This window comes from Oxyura jamaicensis, chromosome 1 (assembly GCF_011077185.1).
Source record: "Oxyura jamaicensis isolate SHBP4307 breed ruddy duck chromosome 1, BPBGC_Ojam_1.0, whole genome shotgun sequence".
Classification (NCBI taxonomy): domain Eukaryota; kingdom Metazoa; phylum Chordata; class Aves; order Anseriformes; family Anatidae; genus Oxyura; species Oxyura jamaicensis.
In genome coordinates, this window is record NC_048893.1 from 199215207 (window position 1) to 199231629 (window position 16423).

A 16423-nucleotide genomic window follows, 5' to 3' on the forward strand; every position below is an offset into this window, starting at 1 on the left:
ATTAAACAAGAGCAAATGCTGATTTTTTGCTATTCCACCATGGTGGGATAGAGGGCAAATATGCTGATACCCTCTCGCTGTGCAAACTGTGTATGAACAACAGGAAAAAAAAAAAAAAAAAGAGAACGATGGTCCTAAATCTCTGCATGTGTTTTTCTTTTAAAATCAAAACAAGTGAGTACAACAAGCGTAATTTACATGGTCTGATTTTTCCAGCTGCACAAAACTCACACACCAGGGAAGTTCATCAAGAGCATCCATTTGGGACTTGGGGTCCCGAGGAGCAAGGTTCACTTTGGCCCACAGCAGCCTGCGATGGCATGCTGGAATCCATTTAAGACGCCTGCATGTGTACATGAGACTTTTGGCACCTCCTTCGTCACCACATTAGCCTCTGTCAGGAGTAACCCGAACCATCTGTGCTCCCTGCATCTGCTGCGGCTCTGCCCAGGAACCAGGCGGGGACCCTCGGAGCGCTCGCTTTGGGGTGACAGCTCACCTAGCCGCAGCTGCGAGGGGGTCATGCCTTGCAAGGGGGAAAGCAGCACAACTAGACTGCGCCGGTTTTAATTATGGCTTTTAATTAGCGGCAGATGAAGTGTAAAACACTCACGGCCAGACAAAAGCTCCTTTTAGTGCTGCGGTGGCTGTGCAAAAGGAGTCACACACACGGTGCTTTCCTCTAGGCAAGCAGATCCTTTCCTCTTTACTGTTTTGCTCAGGACTGGAGCATTTCCCTTTTTTTCTCCAAATTCGAGCATACGGAACATACCTGATGTCATCTCTCACACCCCCGCAGTCTCCTGGGACACACGAGCTTGAAGGCTTCAGCATCCCAAGCAGATAATGTGCTTAACACGTGAAATGAGTGACACAGCCGTGGCCGTTCCCTCTATCCCTGCCTTCAGCCCTACAAAGGCACTTAGAGGACTCACTCTCAGCTTGGAGAGGAAGGCCAAGTGACTGCAGATCTGCGCCCTGGTATTTGGGGTAAGATAAATCTCTCCCAGTCAACTCAATTCGCAACTAAGCCCCCCTGGGCCGGGTTTCCACAGCCTCAGGATTTAGGCATGGGCCAGTTTTCATCACAGCCTAAGAGTGCTGTGTTCTCCACATGCTCAGAATTAAGGAAATGCTGAAACATGGGAGTGCACACGCAGCAGCCACTCGGAGCAATGAATTCATCACCTGCTAACACAGCTGCTGCCTCCCATTCAAACCTGCTGCAAAGCCTCAGCGTTCACAATTACAGTGGCAATTATTAGGCCAGCAAAGGAAGCTGTTGCCATCCATTCCCAATTGGAAACGTATTTAGCTAAGGTTCAATGCCCAGAATTAAAATGGTATTTGGTGCTTATGAGGCCTAATTGTTAGCTTGTAAACATTCAGAGCTTTCATTTATCACATTACCATTGTGTAGAGACCTGGGCCTTGGGAATTAAAGAGAGCATCCTAAGTACCGTCTATTCAGAAATCAATTCCTTGCCTGAGCCTCCGAGTTTCCTCATTTTAGCTTTTTCACATTTCATCAGCCTTTTAAAACTACGAGTCAAATAGATCGGAAAAAAAAAATCACTGTAATAATATTGCATTTAGTGCCAAAGTGTCCTAATGTACTTTGCAAACTATATTTTGTGTGTGATTATACAGCCGTGCGCCCGCCGCCTCTCAACAAGCTTGTCTCTTCGCAATTTTTCAAACAACATTAAACACAACATTAAAAATAAATCCATAATAGACAAACCGATACCACTCAAATATGTATGAAGGCGAGTCCTCTCCCTAATGACACAAAGCCAGGCTGCAGCCACTGTCTGCAGAGTTTTCTGGCTGCCCAAACCAGAAGATGAAGACCTTTCTAGCTGCGTTTCAGGCCAGGCCACGGGCTCCAAACATGACCTCACAACTTAGCGAGAGGACTGGAGAAGTGTTATTTAATCTCGGCACTTACTGGAGTTTCACTGTAGCTTCTGCAGAGGAACAATGAAGAATTGGGTTATATTACCGTGAAGAAAATGTGGAGCGAAGAAAACTTGCTGAAAGAGGCAGAAGAGGAGGGAGAGCAAAAGTGGTTCATGTTTCTTTTGCTCCAGCCTGCTGCAGCCGTGGGAAGAGACCCTCGCTTGAACTACGCTAAACCAAGGACGCCACCAAATCCCATAAATCTCTGTGTATGACCTGAGATATCAGCTGGTGATAAAGGGACGTTATTAATGCAGCAAGCTAGCTTTTCTCAAAGTCAAGAGGTGGCTGCTCCTCTAAAGGTAATGAGTGTTATTTATCTCTGGGTTTGACTACGAGAGAAGAAATTGCACAGCTTTTATGCCACCTGCAAGGCAGATCAATTCTGGGTAAATGCTTATCATGGACATTCTACCCCTGTTTTAGTGTCCCAGTCACCCATACAGGAGCATTGGCTGGGACACCAAGCACCACTGGTGGTGGGGTGGGACCTCCTGGGTGCTGGGGGTGTCAGAAAGCCATCCAAGCCATCCCGTGTGCTCAGCCCAGCTGGCTCTTACCTCCAGACCTTTATAGATTTGTCAGAGTCTAGTCCTCTATTAAACAGCGTCCTACATTACAGGTCAAAGCTTCCCTTCCCTCCCATCCGGAGATCTGGCTCCACATTCCCCTTTGCTCTCTGCCACTTCTTGGGCAGCCCATGGAAAGGTTTTGAATTTGTGGGCTTGACTGCAGCGATGTGTAAGTATTTAATTCTGCACCGGAGGAGGTGACCTTCAGGACTGATTGGGCACACAAAGGACCTAAGTGAAAGAGCCTCATCTGGGTTAAATAATGCATAGAAGGTTTGACTTTGGCTCAGAGGGAAATTGAATTAATGTACAGTGATACCATCTCCATGAGCTAATCAAGATAATTGCCATATTCTTGATTTAAACAAATACGTTAAAAAAAAAATGGGTCCTGAAGTAGAGATAAACAGCAAGGGTAACCAGCTCGGTGAAGGCTGGTAGCGATTTTTTCATGTCAAGTGGAAAAGCAGCAACAACAAAGCAGTCACACAGCATCCTTTGTCTTTGACTTGAGGAGTTGGACAACGAGAAGCTGTTACCCTGGCTGAGCATCCAGATCAAGCTCCATTGCCACTGATTATCACTGTCATGGGTTGAACGGGAAGGCAAGCCTTTAATCTGGTTACTGGACAAGATGAGCTGTCCCGCATTAACTGACAGTGAGTGTCAAGCCCTCTGCGGAGGCAAAGGTCTATATAATGCTAAAACCCTCAAAGAAGTGCTAGGTAAGTCTTTAGGGACAGGCTAATTACTGCAGGGAGCCAAGTTTCACTCTCAAAGGAAGGAGAAACTGCATGCCATTAGATACTGAACCTTGGTCTGTGCTAAACCCAATCAAACAGGACTCTTACAGCGGGTGTTGGTGTAGCGAGGGTGCAAGGAAGAGCTGCAAGTGCTGTGAGCAATTCTTCCACCCCCCCAAAACAGCACCTGTCTCCTTTCCCCTGTGTGCCAGCCCAACCTGAACCCTTGGAGGTCCTGGATTCCCTGGTGAGCCTTCCACTGTGGGGTCAACGTATCAAACATATCCTCTTCTCTCCGGAGTCTCACCAATGTGTCCGTATATCGCAGCTCTTTGCAGCCGTATGATAAAAGCTGAGAAATGCCCTGGTAAGAGCAACAACCAAAGGAGAAGCAGAGATGCTGGACACGTACCTGTGTAGTATTGTCACTCTTGCAACACCATTGCTTTTTTGTGTTGGGTATCTGGTTTTATGGTCCTCCACAGACAGTAAGGTAAAGGTAAATCTTACAGGGATGTTCTTCAAGGGGCCACTGGTGCAGTGTAAACTTGCCAGCTGGATTTATGCTTACCCTTAACTTTTAAAGCAGTGGTGCCCATCCTGCCTGGGGCCATAAACAACTGTTATGTGCAGTGAGAACCATCAAGCTTTTCCTCAGAGTCAGATCTGATGTCTTTATTTCCTCGGCCACAAGCAAAATGGAAATATGGGCTTCGCCTTACCCTTAGCCAGGACTGAAAACAACTCAGAGCACCTTCCAGTCACTCATGATCACAGGATTTTTCTAAATCACTTAAACTTCCCCAGTGTAAATTTCCCGATGTTCTGATACAGAAACCAATAACCTGCAGGTTTCAAACATCAATTTGTTTTACACCATCTTCAACTTCTTGGCTATCAAGGAATTTACATTTCATCTTGCCATGCCTGCACTCATCCCTGCAGTTTGTGTTTGACTCATGCATATCTTCTGTCTAGAGAAAATATATCTTAGGGAAGGCATCCAGAGTTGTGATTTAAGATACCAAGAAATGGAGAATATACAGCTTCTCACAGTTGGTTGCTCTACCGGTTAGCTAATCTCAGCCCTAAAAAATTACACTGTCCTGTCAACTTGAATGTCTCTACCTTTGCTTTTCTAGCCCTTTGCCCTTCTCGTGCCTTTCTCTGCTAGACCAAGAGTTCTGTAGGTGACAGTTTTGTGCTGACGTGCTGTGATCTGGACACTTCTTGTGCTAAGATAAACAGATCAAGTTGTTTTAGTTCTCAAGCATAAAGCATTTTCTCCCCACGACTGCATTTTTGAACTGTGTTTTTTTCTGCACACTCTTCGATTTTCCCCATCCTTCATAAACTGCAGACACCCGACCTGATAGTACTAGTCTCATCAGTGTTGTACAGGGACAAAATCAGCTCCCTTCTACTCACTAAAGTAGGGAGGGATGAGTAAATATGTTTGTTTTATTTTTCCATCCAAGCAATGGGTTAGACAGATTTGCCATGGATGGCTTCATGATTTGTTTACTCCAACCTCTGAGAGTCAACGCTCAGCCCCATTCTTTACATGTGGCCTGTTACACGTGTACCTTGGCATTATGCTGTGTAATAATAACATACTACGTTTAAATGAGACTTAATTTATCAATAAATCTAAGGATCTCACCTTTATTTACTAATCTTCTCATTTTATCAGTTCTGATTTTGTATTTTTTTTTTCCAGATCATGCATGCAAAGCCAGGGTAGAACCAAGCCCTGCCAGTTCACCCCAAACAACCCCACTGAGTGATCCCCTATTGCTGATTACCTTCTCAGAGCAAGTTCTTGAGGCATTTGACATGCACTTTTCAGAGCTGAGAAGAAGACGAGACCAACCTCATGGACAGGTTGGGAAAAGATCAGACAGGATAAGACAGGCTAGGATAGGGTAGGATAGGATGAGAAGTGACAGTTCAAGCAAGGAAGATTTAGACTGAGCATATTAAAAAGGTTCTTTGACAGTAAGACCAAACTTTAACAATAAGATAGGTAAAGACATTATTAGCACTAGCAGCATTTATGAACAACTTAGATCACTTTGATGGGATCTATTTGACCAAACTGTAGATATCTGCAATGTAAACACCCCTGTCTGAGCTAATCATTCTGGACTGCCTTTACGGAGAAGAACTTCCAGACGACTACTTGTCTCATTGCATCCTAAAGCCACAACATCTGACATAACTCATCTGAAACTCACCTTGAAAGTACCTGTTTCTCTCCGCTGCCTAAAAGGGAGGCTGAGGTAACTAATTCAGAGATAGGCTTTTACGCTGTAGTTGTATAAAGTTACATCAGACTCTGTCAGGAACAGTTAAATAGAGATAACTGATCGCAGGTTTGGATGAGATATCTCTGAAGACACATTCCCAACTCTATTTTCAGCGATGCTGTGCTATCATATAGTGCTGACTTGCTCTAGTCAAGATTTCCATAGCCTAACCACTGGAGAATACTGTCCTCCATTTAGCTCTAAAAAGCTTTCTTATGACTCTTCTGAAGTGCATAAAAGGACCAGAATGATGACTTTCACAAATGCTCTATTTTGTTGGATAGCAAGATGTAATGGATCACTGTTATAAATATCACAGACTAAGTTGGATTTTAGCTTCTGTTTCATTTTATCTCCTTTATACTTTCAGTCACACTTTTAATATGCTTTAGGTAGAAATCTGACCATTAGTGGCTGCAATGTTTAGTTTACTTCACTGTCCATCGCTACATCTGTTTTCAAGCACAGGAACTATTGGGTTCTTTACAAAAAGAAAATATTGCCTTAATTTAGCATGATGGTCCTGACAATAAAGCAGGCTTCCACTCCTATAGAGAAAAACACCCTATCTTTCCTCCCTAAAGCCTCCCTCAAGCAAATTCAATGGAAGAGATGGAAGGGTATTAACTTTGATTCACTGAGGAATATTGCTGTAGTAATTGCAAACAGAACCTTGATGGAATGCAAATAACCTTTCAAAAGATTCATCACAGTTTCCATCAATTCTTTTAGAGGCAAGAGCAAAGAAACTCAAAACTGGGCCTGGAACATTTTTTAAAAAAAGAGCCAAATCAACTGCATGTCTAAAACATGGATATGTGGATATGTGGGTTTAGCCAGCTTTCCTTCCCAGAATATCTCTCTCTTTTTTTTTTTTTTTTTTTTTTCCTCCCAGTTTTTGTCTTTGTAATCTTGGGAACTATCTATTCTATCCAAATAGGTCTCCTACAATGGGTCTATTATTACGGTATCTGAATGCTTCCATGTAACCACTCAAACCATGCGGGAAATTATGCGCTAAAAAGAGCATTTCAAAAAGGCTGGAATTTGAGAATAAAAATGGAACTAAGGAAGAGGGGAATGGTTTCTCAACAGCGGGATGAATTTGTAGACCATCCTTCTAGAGGCCCTTGTTTGAGTAATCTATCTTTTTCCTATTTGATATCAGAAGTGTACTATATTCATGGTCTTTATAAGCAGGGAATTGCTAATAGTAATACAAAATAAAACCACAAATCTTCAAGTCACTGCCATCGCTGGATTTTTCACAGTGTCCCATCTTCTCTCTGCTCAAAAAAATTGTTGGGCGGGGATGGTCTTGAATAGCTCTGAGATTATTTTTAAAGTTTAGTGGGGCCAACCACAACAGAAACAGAGCAGTCCATTAATTACAGAATCATTTTCTGAGCAAGCTGTCATTAGTCATTGTCAGTTGTCATTCTACATCAGCCATTTCAAACAATTGAAAAAATACACTGGAGCACAAGAAGTAGGTGAAAAGCTGAGAAAAAGAGGATCTTATGGAACTTTCACACTTCCAGGGCTTTCAAAGCCAAAGAAAATTCTCTGACATGCAGCCTACATTTCCAGTCCCAACTATAGTTAAGGAGAAGCAGGTGTCCAAATTTCTTAGCTGATTTAGAAAAACTCAGCATAACCTTTGTCTGAAGTTGATTTGGTAGAGCAGCTTATTTCAACTCCAACACACGTACATCTAATATGAAGTGTTTGTGTGAGATCTAATATTTTCTGTACTGAACATTTTATTTGGACTATAGCTTTGTCCAGGGAATTAAAAATCGAACAAGTTTGCATGGTTCAGAGGACGCAGAATGAAGTCAGCAGCATAATATTCATAATATACTTACTCATAAAATGTTGTCCAGCCATTTTCGTTGCTTTTGGTGGCAAGGAGACCAGAGTTGCCATGGTAGGTCATCATGGCCACTTCATGCCCCTGTGTGGTTACACTCTTGAGAGCGCTGTTGGTACCGATTGTCACCCAGTAGACTTGGCCATCAGGCACAACCAGCCAGAGGGGCATCCCTGTGGAATCTCTTCGGATGTTGACTAAGTTGCCATTGTTGTCAGTGATCAGGGTTATATCTCCATCTCCTGAATAAGTAAAATTGTAAAGATAATCTCCGGTGGTAAGGCTCTGAGTGTAAAGGTGCTTACCACTGGTGTCAAACAAGTAGAGTTCCTGGTCTATGGGCGAGGATAACTCATACAGATTTTGCGTGTTGAGGAATGGTTTGTTCTTCCGAATAAAGCGTATTCGGATGTTTCCAAGATCAGCGACATACAGCTCCCCGTCTGCACACACTGCAAGGGAGGATGGCGCGTTGAGCTTGGCATCCTTGGCATAGCCATCATCTCCTGAGAAGCAGTCACAGTTAGCATCGTTCTTGCAGTCACAGCTGCTGGGTGCACCGGCCACAAGAGAAATCTCTCCATTGGTAGTGACCTGCCTGATGCGGTTGATCTTTTTCTCATCGGTTTCAGCAATGTACAGCACCCCGTTATGGGAGACAGCTAGGGCGGTAGCGGACTCCAGGGTGGCGTGGATCGCCACCTTGCTAAGGAGAAAGTGATCCATCCCCGGCACCTGGCAGTGCATGGGCCTCCCTGCCACTATGCGCACTTGGTGGTTCTCAGAAATCTGCAACACAACGTTGTTGTCGAGCACATACAGTGAATTATCCATTGGGTTGACTGCCAGATCTGTGGGCCATTCGAGACGAACCTTGATGGTGAAACAACACAATGAAATCATTACAATGAGACCTCTTTTCACAATATGCTTGCTACACATCAATATCAGTGAGGATATTTCAATATGGATTAAAGGGAAAACGAGTAAAAGAAGCACAACCGATTATTACTGCTAGGTATGATGGCCACAGAGGACATCGCCCTGGTGTGAATGAGGGGGTTTGGCTCCCTCTCACGGGAGGGAGACAGATATGGACATCCACATTTGGTTCATGGGGGCAGGTATTGGGTAGAGGCAGATGCTCTTCTGTCTTCATTGTACCATGAATTAGGAGACATTTCTTCTCAGAAAGAGTGGTCAGGCACTGGGACAGGTTTCCCAGGGAGGTGGTGGAGTCACCATCCCTGGGAGTATTCAAGGAAAGGTTGGATGTGGTGCTTAGGGACATGGTTTGGTGGGTGACATTGATGCTAGGGGGATGGTTGGACCAGGTGATCTTGGAGGGCTTTTCCAACCTTAATGATTTCTACAATTCTATTCTATGGCTTTTTTGTCTCTCCACCTTGGTGTGAGGTGTCTCAGCCTGTGCAAAGTGGCATCAGTGCCCTAGGAGCACAGGAGCTGACAGTGTTGTGCTAGGAGAATGGGAAATAGGAGGAAACTAGAAATTTCAGATTCAAATGAGATTTCCCCTCTATGAACCACCCTACACTCTTTGGATTGATAGAGCCTGGACCTGAGAGTGGAGATCTGGGACTGGGAATTTTGTTGGTTGAAGTGCTGTGAAATCGATCAACCAAAACAATGATCCTTCTACTAAAGGATTTTCCAGACAAGTGGCCCGGCTCCTCTGGGTAAATGACATGGAGAGATACAGAAAGCTGGCAGCTGCGTCAGCATTTGTGTACACCCAAGTTATAACCACCTCTTTTGTGCCTGATGCTGCAAAATTGCAAAAATAGCAAATCACAAGAAATTCAGGCTATTTCACTTTGTGGAATAAAATACTTGCATTGTTTTTTATATTTTCTTTGAACATAATGGAAGAAAGGGTTCAAGTAATAGTGACACATCCCAGTTCTACACTGAAAATCCATAGACACAAGTAAACTGAAGGAATGACTGGGAACACCACAAGTGACTGAGTGCTAGAAGGTCTCTATTTTTAGCTCTACATTGTGCAAAATGTCTTTTCAAATGAGTTTACTCTTTCAGTTGTCAGACCCAAGAAAGCTCTACTAACAGAATTCAGGGCATTTTTTTTTTTAAACAAGGACTGTAAGATGTTTTCCTTTTTTATTATTTTATTTTACTTTACATATAGAAAAGGTCATTGTTGAGCTGATGGGAGTCAGCCAGTGCTTACATGTTTTCTTAATTGTGTCTCTTCTCCATAACAGAGGTGTGAAGTGGAATTGGAAATGAACAACCTTGAAGAATGCTCTTGGTCACCTCCAGGCAGTCTTTTAAATAGATTTTCAACTAGTTAAAAAAGAATAGCTATTCTGGTTGTATCCTGCCTTTCAGTCAGCCAGGCAACTCGAAGTTAGAGCAGGTGGATTTGATATCTAGTGGTTAACTGAAAAACCATCCACTTTGTGCCATTCTCCCCTCTCCTGTTTTTATTTATTTATTTATTTATTTATTATTATTTGTTTTGTTTGTTTTGTTGTTGTTGTTGGTTTTTGTTTCCTGTACCCAATGGTGTGATGGATGTGCTGTGACAGAGCTGTGGGAATGGCACGCACTTGAAACCAAGAATGTGAAGAGACCAGGTAAGAACTAGAGGAACACACAGAAGATTCATACTTTTAAAGCCTGTGCTTGACCATGTCTGCCACAGCCATGCTTTACTTTTGGTGCTTCTGCTCATGTTTAAATCCCTTTTCAACTTTTTTTGTTGTCTTGTTTTAAGAGCATCAGTTGCATGGTACTCAGTTCATTATCCCTTCTAATGTCTGGGCTTGTGAAGCTCAGTTTCATGGCTAAAAGCAGTACTGAGCTCTGCCTTCTCTGATTCTCTGTTTGCAAAATCTTCCTTTTCTCAGCTCCTGGCCTATTTTAACCCTTCCTGTAGTAAAACATTACAGCCCGTGGTTTACTCCTCAATAATGCATGCTTCCATCCCTTCCACTGGTCTATAAGCTCCTCAGCCTTGAGTTAGCATCAAGAGCAGAGTTTATTCTGAACCGACGAGGGAATTTTCAATTTCTTAAAAACCACTCCTTGTCAACATTGGCAGCTAAATATTTCATGTCCCAGATAGCCTCAGGGACCTGACAGAAAAGACCCTTTTAGCCACTGTAAATGATGAAAAGCTACTTCCCGAGCTGGGTTTTGCTTGCTTGTTCATTGCTTTTGTTTGTTTGTTTTTTTCCCTCATTAATCTTGTCTTTGGTGTGTCTGTCCAGAACATGACTGGTTAATCTGTCCATCACAGGACAGATTAATCTAAGAATGGCTCCTGTAATTTTAGGAAGGGAAAGAAAGAGGCTTTAGCTGATCCATTTTAGCTCATCTCAGATATGTTTAAGTATGACACTGGTATGCATATAAGCCACATAACTTGACTGAAAATAATTTTTAAAGCCTGAATCCACAATGGTCTTGCGGTAACTGTCCCTGAAATTCGGATAAAGAAAAAACATGCCGTTAAGATGAGAAACATACTTCAAAATGGCCTTTAACCAGCAAAATTTACTTCTATAGAAGGCATGAGAGCTTTTAAACTCATAATTTCAACTTGTTCATAAATTGCGGACAGTGGGAACCAGTTGCAAAGAAGCAAGAATAACCTTTTCAAATTAGAGAGAAAAACAAGAAGAACAGATTCCATATGGGAGCACGGAAATTATCTAGGTAGTTACAAAAAGGAAACCCCATTGACATCTATTGTGGCTGAATAACAGTACTTAGCCCTCCAGCTATGATCTGTATTTTCATAGGAGAGGGCAACATTCCTCTAGCCAAGCAAACAACCAGTGGCACAAAGGTTTCAAAGGACAGTCTCTAGAAACTGGCACAATTTGACAAGTTGGCCAGTGCCCCACAAAATCGAGTGCTGGGGTGTAACAGATTTCTCTTCTGCACTATCCAGAAGCGAAGCAATCAGCAAACTGAGATTTCTTTTTCTCTCTTTTTTTCCCCTCCACCTTTAAGCAGCAGGACTTAAAAGCCCAGCATGATGGTAGCTGCAACCAATTTGCAATCTGATGCAATTCAAGATTCTTGTTTTCCTGCTGTTGCTAATTTTGGCACCACAGCCTCCAATCAGTATTTCCTAGATGTTAATTTGATTCAGGCCTAAAATTTTGCTGGGCCAAATCAGAATGGGGGAAGCAATGAAAAAAAAACACATGGTTTGCTAAGCTGTTATAACAGAGCAAAGTGTTATATCCCCACTAAAATAAGTGCAGTTTCCTGGCCTTTTTAATTTAAAGCAACTAGTTTCTTGAGAAATGAGCCTAATGAAACCTGCTTTCCCAGGAATCTGTTTCTCACAGTTGGTTGGGAACTCTGAAAGAAGTCTTTAAAATACCTCTCCCCAGAAATTCTTGGAGTTAGGTCTTTATTTAGTCTTTATAAAATCTCTCTTTTTGATTCAGTAATTTTCATGCTACAAAATACGTAGGGATGTAATTCTCTTTAAGCCCTTATCTCCATGTCAAAGCTGGGGAGGCACACAGACAAGGTGAATGCCTAGGCTTTCATTCCACACAGAACCAAACCAAAGAGTTGTCTTACCTGAGAAATGTCCATGACAGAGTCACAGCTGAGAGGCCGAGCAGATGTCAAGTCATTGGAACCCAGCACTGTTGAGATGATCCCATTCTGATCAATCCGCCTGATCATTGTGCCATCCACAAAGTAAATCAGCCCAAACTTGTCCACGGTGATGCCTGGGGAAGAAAAAAGCACGTCAATCAGAAAGGAATAACAACCTGAAAATATGACATGAATGGGTCTGGTCTGACTCATGAAAGTGTAAGACTGCTGGTTTGGTTGGGAACAGTATGTGTTATGGCATTCAAAAAGGATTCTAATAACAATGCGTTCTACGTATTCAGAAACATGATGCCTTGCTCATGGTATGAATATTAAGCCATGAGCATGAAAATGTTACACTGGGGAATGTTTCAGAGACACTGATGAGAAAGGCTCTGGAAGATCCACCAGGTCAGTCAAATTCCAGATGGATAAATATGGAAGGGTTTCTGCTGGGATAATCCTACTCATTTCTAGTAGCTCACCTGTTTCTGAACGCTGCGAGGTGATTTATTTCATTGTCCCTTTGTAGACGCGCTCCTACCAGTGGATTAAAGTCTGCCAACAACAGTTACAGACTGCTGATTCTTGTTTCCTCACCTACAGATATGTGCCATTTCACTTCCCCCTAGGCATCATTTCTCAAGTATTTGTTATGTTACCACAACCTCCTTTAATCCTCTTTATCCCAGGCCAGCTATACCTTGCATCTTTCATCAGAGGTTTTCCTAGTGCTTTACACTTACTAATTAGACCTCATAGCAGTCTGTGAGTGTGAGCATCTTAATTTTACATGCCGGGAAAATAAGAGATAAAGCAATTTTCACAAGGTCGTTGAGAGTGTTCATGACTAAGGCAGGAATAAGAAGTTAAGGGCCCCATTCACCTCTCTTTTATGCTAGTATAAATTAAAAATAACTCCACAGATACTAATAGAGTCATCCATCTCATCTATCCTATGGTAGCAGAATGCTGCTCAGCATAATATTTAAGTGTCTTCAAGACACTCAAAGAATGTAAAAGAACAGAAGAGGAATGGAGAAGCCTGTAACACCCTTTTCCATCCAGGTGAAAACTCTGCTTGGAATATATGAATATTAGGATCTTCCTGTTTGGTTTCTTTCACTAGCAGGGTAGCAATCACTTGGCAAGAAGTAGACATCTGTATTGTAAATCCAAGAAAACAGCTTGAGGTTTTCCATTCAGCAGAGAGAAATACCTTCCTGGGGTGCAAGGCATATCGCCCTAAAGCAGATGTCCACAGAAGATTATGCAAATCCTTCCAGAAGCACCTTTTCCTCCTCGTTGACTACAAAAGGAGATTACAGCAAGTATTTCCACGGGAAACATTTATACCGTAGTCAGATAAAGTTAGTGAGATGAATCTTCTCAACGTTTTTTTGGCTGTCATCACAGTGACAGATATGATGGAAAATCTGTTGCAGACAGAAAGCTTTGAGAATGTTTCTGAGAAGCGACCAGATCTTGTGTTTCTCCAAAATGCTGTTTTACAGCCAGATCCCCTTGTTTGAAACATTTACCCTCCGTCTTCATCCACTGTGAGGTATGCTGTGAATTACAGATGCAGCAATTCACAGATCAAAAGTTTTCGCCTTTCATGTAGCAGGGACTAATCCCCTGATTGCTTTGGAAATTAAAATCATGGCCTTTAGCCAGCACTGTAACTATTGTATGGGCTGGGAGCCATGGAGGTGGATGATACATGGAAAAATATATCGTATTTGGTCATAGAGAAATCTACAGAGGAAATGAAATGGCGCAGAAGATAATCTAGCCTGGAAGTAATGGCAAGAAAACCTTGGGATTAAGTCATTGTTTGGGAGAAAGAACCAACTGAGGTAAAAGGAGGGATTCAGACAGGGCTGTGACCTGTTGAGTCCAAGTCAATTAGGAGTCAGGACACTGATGATGCAGATCACTGACTTGAATGGGAGCTGTGTATTTTTGCTGGGAGGTAATTTTTTTTATTATTATTTTTTATTTTTTTTTCCTGATTTCTTCACAGCATCTCCCTGCCTGAAGGGCATTGCTTTGACCTGGATTGGGTATCTGACCAGCAGAGCAGGAAGGTTTCAGAATAGCCCCTGGGGCAGTGAGGAGAAAAAAAATATTACTTGCTGCTTTTAAGACAAAGTTCATTAATTTTGGAGGAGATTATATGACAAGATTTCTGGGATAATGGATGACAGGACTAAGTGATCCAAAAGATTGCTTCCAGTCCTACATTCCAATACCTGCATTTAATTCCTGCCAAGACAGGACTGATCTTTGCAAGAATTCGAAAGAAGAACCTCAAAGAAGAGTAGCAAGCACCTGTTGCACACCTGAATGCCACAGGAGAAGCTGCAGCAGCGGTGGCCATTTATTCTTCCTAAACAATACCAACCCATCAGCTGTATCTTAGCACCTTGTCAAAAGCTACAGAGAGATCTGGAGGAATCTGCTTCAACGTCTTGCTTGCATCCATGACTTAAAAGAAGTTGTTTTTGCCTGCCATGAGACCTGTCAGCATCGTGCCCAAGCTGGCACCATGGTCAGTGAGCCACCCAAGATATTGGCACATCTGCTGTCGAAGGTTCCCGTTCCTCTAATTATTTTGCCCACCACATGGCAAGTCCTTTAAGGTATGGTGGAGTTTGCTTGACAGGCAGGAATACAGCTGAGCTCTTCAAGCAATGTGCTAGATGTGCTTTTTCAGGGGAGGCAGGACACAGGGTTCGTTTGGTCTTAATTGTCTTTTGTCAGGCACAAAAGGCTCTTACCCCGTGTCCCAGGTTCACAACGAGTCTTTTTCAGGGCTCCTGTCCATTACTCTGCGTGACAGGCCAAAAGGCAGTGAAGGGTGGCAGGCTGGATAATGTGATTTTAAATGAGGCAGAATTTTCTCTCTTAGCTAGTTCCATATGGATTGGATTGGACTTATCAGCAGCGTGTGCTGACAGCCGCTCGGTGCGCGGTACTGAGCTCTGATGGTGGCTCTGATCAACCAGTTACAGCAATAATAATCCGGGCACACCTTGGCTCCGATCGCTTGATACAGCACAACTTTATTTTGCATTCTGGCTTAGACAAAGAGCTTGCACAGCCTAATGACTTAAAGTGGGATAGAAAAGTTGCCACTTATCACCCTGCTCGGGGGCGATGGCAGGCACATGCATTCCTATCACGGAGCACTTCTCTGCTTATCCCTCCTCCACGGAGCCTAAGCAATCTCAATTACCTGGCATTTCCCAGGATGTTCTGCAGGGTAACAAAGTTTTCAGCCTGTCAAAGGTCTAATTCCTTTTTCCACTTGCCCCTCACACAGCAAATACTCCAGTCCCTTCCTGAGTTTACCTGATTGCCTTGGAATTAAATCGAATTGCAAAGAGAAGTCCTGCTCTCCCCCAGACAAGTGTCTTTGGAGGGATGACTTGCAGAGAAAGAGGCATCTCACAGCTTCTTTGCAGCAGATTGTAGAGGTCAGACTGAACTTTTTGATGGGGATTGCTGCGTTTCCTATCTGATTATGGCACAGCTCCAGTGCTGGGAGCTGGAAACGGGCACCGAAACGGGTAATTCACATGTTACGCATGTAAAGCCAAAGGCCTTGGGTTGCTTTGGCAGAACGCTCCTCTCATGTTTCCATAGGAACATAAGGGGAATTAAAGACTTTCAGCACACAGCTCGAAGTTCAATCTCACAGCTACTGAGAGAAAACATCTGCTGCCACTAACTAGGTGGTGTTGCAAGTCCAAATTTTAAGCTCCGAGTTACGAAATAGATGCAGTAGGAAATCATGTTGGTTCCTCTTGGATAGTCTACAATCCCGTAAGGAACGAGGGCTGCGGCACCACGTGCATCGCACCAGTGAGCTGTGCTGGTAGAAAGCTGGGATGCGATGACATTTGCTTGAAATGTCAGGACCTTGTGGTGTGAGGAAGTGACAGTGCAAAGTGCCACTGCAAATACTGGAACACAATGACTCTGTTCTAAAAAAAAACAAACCTCTACAAGTGATTGCATCGCTCGTATAGCTCTACTTGGAAAAATAAAAAAAGAAAGGGTGGGGAGAACCCTTTTAAGTGAAAAAATAGGTACTAAAGGAATCCAGATTCTGAGCTTTCTTGTCAGGCTGGATGCTGAATAACCAGGTGATAAAATGGCAGATGAAAATCAATGTCAATAAGTACAGAGGAATTCACAGGGGAGGGAGTAAGTCTAACTACCCATATGCAATGACAAGCTGTAAAATAGCTCACAGGAAAAATAAAAGAAGGTGGAATTCTTGTGCAAGTTTTCTGCAATGATCAGCTCGGGGCTCTGCAGTAGTCAAGAAAGGAGCTAGAGGACAGG

At 43.0% G+C, this 16423-nt stretch overlaps 1 protein-coding gene across 4 annotated transcripts in view; it reads right to left on the reverse strand.

Moving 5' to 3' along the window:
• Positions 1 to 16423, reverse strand: part of TENM4 (teneurin transmembrane protein 4) — a 901054-nt gene that overhangs the window by 33534 nt on the left and 851097 nt on the right. For all 4 annotated transcript variants that reach the window (XM_035330189.1, XM_035330205.1, XM_035330196.1 and 1 more), the window contains 2 exons: positions 12047 to 12201; positions 7455 to 8332 (listed from right to left, as the gene is read on the reverse strand). In XM_035330189.1, coding sequence (XP_035186080.1) covers positions 7455 to 8332; positions 12047 to 12201 — 1033 coding nt within the window. The remainder of the gene's footprint in view (positions 1 to 7454; positions 8333 to 12046; positions 12202 to 16423) is intronic.